The 6,469-nt window shown below is 58.0% G+C and overlaps 1 protein-coding gene across 1 annotated transcript in view; it reads right to left on the reverse strand.

Moving 5' to 3' along the window:
- Positions 1-958, reverse strand: part of xylt1 (xylosyltransferase I) — a 250,210-nt gene extending 249,252 nt beyond the window's left edge. The window contains exon 1 of the mRNA XM_087997591.1: positions 719-958. Within this exon, the coding sequence (XP_087853717.1) occupies positions 719-952 (234 nt within the window). The 5' untranslated portion in view covers positions 953-958. The remainder of the gene's footprint in view (positions 1-718) is intronic.
- Between the last annotated feature and the right edge of the window lie 5,511 nt (positions 959-6,469).

Below are 6,469 nucleotides of genomic sequence, written 5' to 3' on the forward strand. Positions count from 1 at the left end.
TGGGGGGGGTGATCGGGTGGGGGGGGGGTGATCGGGTGGGGGGGGGTGATCGGGTGGGGGGGTGATCGGGTGGGGGGGGTGATCGGGTGGGGGGGTGAGGGGGGGTGTGGGGGGGTGTGGGGGGTGAGGGGGGGTGTGGGAGGGTGTGGGGGGGTGAGGGGGGGTGGGGGGGGTGAGGGGGGGTGAGGGGGGGGTGAGGGGAGGTGGGGGAGTTCAGAAGATGAAGGGGTGCGGGCATGATGGGGTGAGGGGCGATCAGAGGGTGAGGGGGTGATGGAGTGAGGGGGTGATGGAGTGAGGGGGTGATGGAGTGAGGGGGTGATGGAGTGAGGGGGTGATGGAGTGAGGGGGTGATGGAGTGAGGGGAGTTGAGGGGATGAGCGGGGTGAGGGGAGGTTAGGGAATGAGGGGGTGAGGGGGTGATGGAGTGAAGGTGTGATGGAGTGAGAGGGTGAAGGACTGAAGGGGTGAGGGGATGGTGGAATGAGTGGGTGATGGTTTGAGGGGATGAGTGGGTGATGGAATAGTGAGTTGAGGGGTGAGAGGTGATGGAGTGAAGGGGTGAGGGGACGGTGGGGCGAGGGGACGGTGGGGTGAGGGGATCTCAGCACGAGGGCAGTCTACAGCAGCATCCGCTCAGTGGCGCCCGAGGCAGACCCCAGCCCGCTCCCCACCTCCCCCCCCCCCATCCCCCGTCCCCGATCCCGGCTGCACCTACCAGCCCGTGTCCGGGGAAGGCTGCTCCTCTGGCGGGTATTTCTCGGATGTGCCTGCTGCGGTCCCGGTGCTGCCCGGTGTCCGGGCTCTGTCCCCCGGTCTCCCCGCTCTCTCCGTCCAGGCTGCTGAAGCTCCACAGCAGCAGCGTCTGCAGCAGCAGCACCGAGAGCGCGGCCAGCAGCGCGGAGCGGGAGCCCCGCCGCAACAACCTGCGGCCGCACACCAGCACCATCATGGTCCCAGTGAGAGGGAGGGGAGACCGACACTCACACACAGGCAGAGGCAGAGAGGGGGGCGGGGACTGGGCGGGGCAGGGGCGGGGACTGGGCGGGCCAGGACCGCGAGGGGGTGGGGCCAGAGAGGTGAGGCGACAGGGCCAGGTCCGGAAAGGGGGCGGGGTCAGGGTGGAGAGGGGGCGGGGTCAGGGAGGAGAGGGGGCAGTGCCAGGCATGAGGTGTTAGGGAGGAGGGAGAGTGGGTGAGGAAGGAAAGGGGGAGGAGTCAGGGTAGGGAGAGGGTGGGGTCAGGGTGGAGAGGGGGCGGGGTCAGGGAGGAGAGGGGGCGGTGCCAGGGAGGAGGGCTGGGCCAGGGTGGGGATTGGGCGGCGCCAGGACCGCGAGAGGGTGGGGCCAGAGAGGTGAGGCGACAGGGCCAGGTCCGGAAAGGGGGCGGGGTCAGGGTGGGGAGGGGGCGGGGTCAGGGCGGAGGGCTGGGCCAGGGTGGGGATTGGGCGGCGCCAGGACCGCGAGGAGGTGGGGCCGGAGGCGTAAGGGGATAGGGCCAGGTCCGGAAAGGGGGCGGGGTCAGGGTAGGGAGAGGGTGGGGGCGGGGTCAGGGTAGGGAGAGGGTGGGGTCAGGGTGGAGAGGGGGCGGGGTCAGGGAGGTGAGGGGGCGGGGTCAGGGAGGAGAGGGGGCGGGGTCAGGGAGGAGGGGGGGTCAGGGAGGAGAGGGGGCGGGGTCAGGGAGGAGAGGGTTCGGGGTCAGGGAGGAGGGGGGGTCAGGGAGGAGAGGGGGCGGGGTCAGGGAGGAGAGGGGGCGGGGTCAGGGAGGAGGGGGGGTCAGGGAGGAGAGGGGGCGGGGTCAGGGAGGAGAGGGGGCGGGGTCAGGGAGGAGGGGGGGGTCAGGGAGGAGAGGGGGCAGTGCCAGGCACGAGGTGTTAGGGAGGAGGGAGAGTGGGTGAGGAAGGAAAGGGGGAGGAGTCAGGGAGGAGACAGGGGCGTGGAAGGATCTTTGGGGGAGAAGGAGGGGTCTCGGAGGATAGGGGGTGAGAGTCAAAATTAGTGTTGCTGGAAAAGCACAGCAGGTCAGGCAGCATCTGAAGAGCAGGAGAATCCACAGGGCAAAAGTCCTTCATCAGGAATCATATTTAGGGGAAAGGGGATGTGGCGGGGGGGCGCGGGGGCAGGGAGAAAGGGGTTTGGGAGGTGGGGTGAGGGTGTGGATGTGGTTGGGGCCAGGGTGGAAAGGGAGGGGCTGAAGGTGTGTTTGAGAAGGGCTCAGAGGTAGGGAGAGGGTGAGGCTAGGAGGAGAGCAGTTGGGATCAGCAATGGGGTGGAGGTGGGATGGGGAGAGGCTGTGATGCAGAGAGGGTAAGACCTGGGAGCAGGCAGAGGTAAGAGGCCAGGGATGGGGAAGGGACTAAGATAGGATGGTAGGATTGGGACAGAGGATGACAGAGGGGAGGGAGAGATGGAGAGGAAGGAGAGAGGGTTCAGTGTGTATCATGGGGTTGGGGCCTGAGTGAGGGAGTTGAATGAAGAGGGTTTAGAATATATGATGGGAAGGATTTGAAGAATTATGATGAGGACATGTTGGCAAACAGGGTTGAGTGAGGGGATATAATGGAGGTGGAGCATGAGTGAAGGGGATTGAGTAAAGCTGTTGAGGGCATATGATGGGGTAGGAGGTTAAGTGAGGGTTTCAGGAGTTATGATGGGTGAGGAGACTGAGGAGAGGGGGCAAGGGTCAAGGAAGGAGAAATGGTAATAGAGATGGAGGGGAGTGGTAGGGACTTGGGGAGAGTGTGAGAAAGGGGCATTTGAGGTTGAGAGGAGTTTCATGAGGGAGATTGGAGAAATGATCAGATAGGAGATACAGTGATGGGAGTTTGGGGGTGTGAACAGGGAGTGGGTTGAGTGAGGAGGGGTATAATGAGGGAGAGACTTTGTGATGAGGGAAGGGTTTGGTGAAGGGGTTCTGGATTAGTGGTGCTGGAAGAGCACAGCAGTTCAGGCAGCATCCGAGGAGCAGTCCTTGGATGCTGCCTGAACTGCTGTGCTCTTCCAGCACCACTAATCCAGAATCTGGTTTCCAGCATCTGCAGTCATTGTTTTTACCTGTTTGGTGAAGGGGGTTGAGGGGTCATGATGGTTTCTTCCCAACTGTTATCAGACTTATTAACAAACCTCTAGTATATTAGGGTTTTAGATTCAATTTCCAACAGTATGGAAACAGGCCATTTGGCCCAACAAGTCACACCAACCCTCCAAAGAATAACCCATCCAGACCAATTCCCCTACCCTATATTAACCCCTGACTAATGCATCTAACACTATGGGTAATTCAGCATGGCCAATTCACCTAACCTGCACATCTTTGGATTGTGGGAGGAAACCCAAGCAGACTCGGGGAGAATGTGCAAACTCCACACAGACAGTCGCCTGAGGCTGGAATCAAACCCAGGTCCCTGGCGCTGAGAGGCAGCAGTGCTAGCCACTGAGCCACTGTGCTGCCCCAGGTTGATCTTTCTCTGCACATTCTCAGTACTGTAACACTATATTCTCATTTCTGTGCTACTATCCTAATTACTTATGTAAAGTACATCTGGTTAGAACGCAAAACAATCGGGTCATAGAGACAAACGGCACAGGAACAGACCCTTTAGTCCAACTCGTCCAAGCCGATCAAGTTTCTCAAACTAAGCTAGTTTCATTTGCCTGCATTTGGCCCATATTCCTCCAAACATGTATCTGTCCAAATGCCTTTTAAATGTTGTAAATGTACCTGCTTCTACCACTTCCTCTGGCAGTTCATTCCACACACAAACCAACCTCTGCATGAAAAAAAAGTTGCCCCTCAGGTCCTTTTTTAAATCTTTCTCGTCTCACATTAGAATTATGCCACCTAGTTTTGAAATCCTGCACCCTGGGGAAAAGACCTTTGCTATTTACCTTATCTATGTACCTCATGACTTCATAAGCCTCCTATGCTCCAGTGAAAAAAAGTTCCAGCTTATCCAGCCTCTCAAACTCAAACCCTCCATTCCAGGTTACTTAAAGATAAATCTTTTCTGGACCCTCTCCAATTTCATATTTTTCTGACAACAGGGCAACCAGAACTGGACACAGCACTCCAGAAGAGACATCACCAACAACCTGTCAAACTACAAAATGATGTCCCAACTCCCTTATCTTGGTACATGTGACTATAATCAAATAAATTCTGGATCAGTGGTGCTGGAAGAGCACAGCAGTACAGGCAGCATCCGACGAACAGCAAAACTGACATTTCGGGCAAAAGCCCTTCATCAGGAATAAAGGCAGAGAGCCTGAAGCGTGGAGAGATAAGCTAGAGGAGGATGGGGGTGGGGAGAAAGTAGCATAGCAGGGCAGAGGAAATGACCTGGGAGTTGCAGTGGGAGAGGGACTCCCTGAGATTCTTGTAGAGAGAGGAGGAAAACTTCTTCAAGGCAGGCATCCTTGCAAAAGGATTTGCAGTAGGGTTAAAATCAACGAGGTAAAATAAAATCTAATGGGGAAGAGGGTTCAGTCAGAGGGTATTATTGGGGTGGGAGATGAATAAGGACATTGGTGGGAGGTTGAGTGATCTGATGGGAAGGGGTTTGTTGGGAGGACTAATGAGAAAGTGGCTGAGTGAGGAGGATTAGGGGTTTGATAGGGAGTTGAGTGAGAAAAGGTTATGATGTGAAAGGGGTTGAGTGTCGAGGGGATGGGGTCAGATGGGAAGGGAATTGAGTGAAGAATAGTTTGGGGGTCTGATGGAGGAAGGGATTGAGTGAGGAGGTATTGGGGTATGGTGGGGTTTGGTGAGGAGGAGTTAGGGGTATAATAGGGTATGGATTGGTCAGAGTATGTCTGAGAGACCTTGGGAGGATGTGATGGATTAGTAGGTTGGGTGAGTGAGATTGATAGGGGCTGAGGGATTATAATGGGGGAGGGGGATGAAGGGGGCATAATGGAAAATGGGGTTGAGTGAGGGAGGTTAAGGAGGGTATGACAGGGAGGGGGTTGAGATTTTGATGGGGTGGGGGATGAGGAGGATCTGATGGTGGAGGGGTGAAAAAGGTACAGCTGGATGTGATGAGAGAGGGTTGAAGAGAATGTGATGGAGCAGGGGATTAACGCTGTGATAGGGAGTAGGTTGAGTGGGTGATTGATGGGAGATGGGGTTAATTGGGTGGTGGTTGATGGGGAGGGGTTAAGTGGGTGGTGGTTGATGGGGGAGGGGATTGAGTAGGTGGTGGTTGATGGGGAGAGGGGTAGTTGATGGGGAGGATGGTGGTTGATGGGGCAGGTGGTGTCTAAGATGTGTTAGGGAGGTCAGCGTGACGGTTGATGGGGAAGAGGGTTGGGGAGGGTGTGATGGGGGTTGATGGATGGTGGGAGAGTGAGAATGGCAGCTGGTGGGGACTGAGGGTGGCAGTTGGTTGGAGAAGGGATGGTTGAGGGTGAAGGTTAGTTCAGGAGGGGGGTGAGGGCAGTGGCTGATGGGAGGAGGGTGATGGGCAGAGTGTAATGGGCGGTGCAGGTGATGGATGATAGGGGTGAGCGTGGTGGTTAGTGGGGGTGGGGTGAGGGTGGTAGTTAGTGGGACGAATAAAGGTGGGAACAGTTGATGATGGAGGGAGGGGGGTGAGGGTGGAGTGAGTGGAGTGATGGTTGATGATGGCGGAGGGAGGGGGTGAGGGTGATGGTTGGTGGTGGAGAGGGTGAGGATAATGGTTGGTGGGGGATGGGGTGAGGGTGGGGGAGGGGGTGTGAGGGTGATGGTTGGTGGGGGAGGGGGTGTGAGGGTGATGGTTGGTGGGGGAGGGAGGAGTGGGTGATGGTTGGTGGGGGGGAAGGGTGGGGGAGGGGGTTGTGAGGATGACAGTTGGTAGGGGAGAGTGAGGGTGACGGTTAGTGAGGGGGTGAGGGTGGTGGATGATGCGTGAGGGTGATGGTTGATGGGGAGGGTGAAGAGGGCGACAGTTGGGGGAGGAGGGGTGAGAGGTAATGGTTGGTGGGGGAGTTGGGGTGAGAGTTGATGGGGAAGGGGGGTGAGGCTGAGAGTTGGTGGATGGTATGTGAGGTGGATGGATGGTGGTTGGTGGGTAGGGGGGAGGGTTGTTGTGGAGGGGCAGGGTGAGGGTTGGTGGGGGAGTGGGAGGGTTGTTGGGGTAGGGGGTGACAGTTGGTGGGGGTGGGGAGGTTGAGGGTTGGTGAAGGGTGGGGAGAGTAAGGGTTGTTGGGGGAGTGGAGGGTGACAGTTGGTGGGGGAGGGCAGGGTGAGGGTTGGTGGGGGGAGGGGGAGGGGGTGGAGAGGGTAGGTGGGGGAGGGGATGGGGAGGGATGGTGGGTGAGGGCAGGGTGAGGGGGGAGGGGGAGGTAGTTGTGGTTGAGAGTAAGAGCCTTTGCCCAAACCGGGAGCGGGAAACGAGTGGCCAATCAGGAAAGAGCATCAACGGTCAGCCTTGGGCTGCCGGGCAATCGGCAGGCGCAGCCAATCGCTTAGACGGATCGAAAACAGCCAAT

This window comes from Chiloscyllium plagiosum, unplaced genomic scaffold (assembly GCF_037043375.1).
Source record: "Chiloscyllium plagiosum isolate Xiang-an unplaced genomic scaffold, Cpla_swu_hap1 HiC_scaffold_20, whole genome shotgun sequence".
Classification (NCBI taxonomy): domain Eukaryota; kingdom Metazoa; phylum Chordata; class Chondrichthyes; order Orectolobiformes; family Hemiscylliidae; genus Chiloscyllium; species Chiloscyllium plagiosum.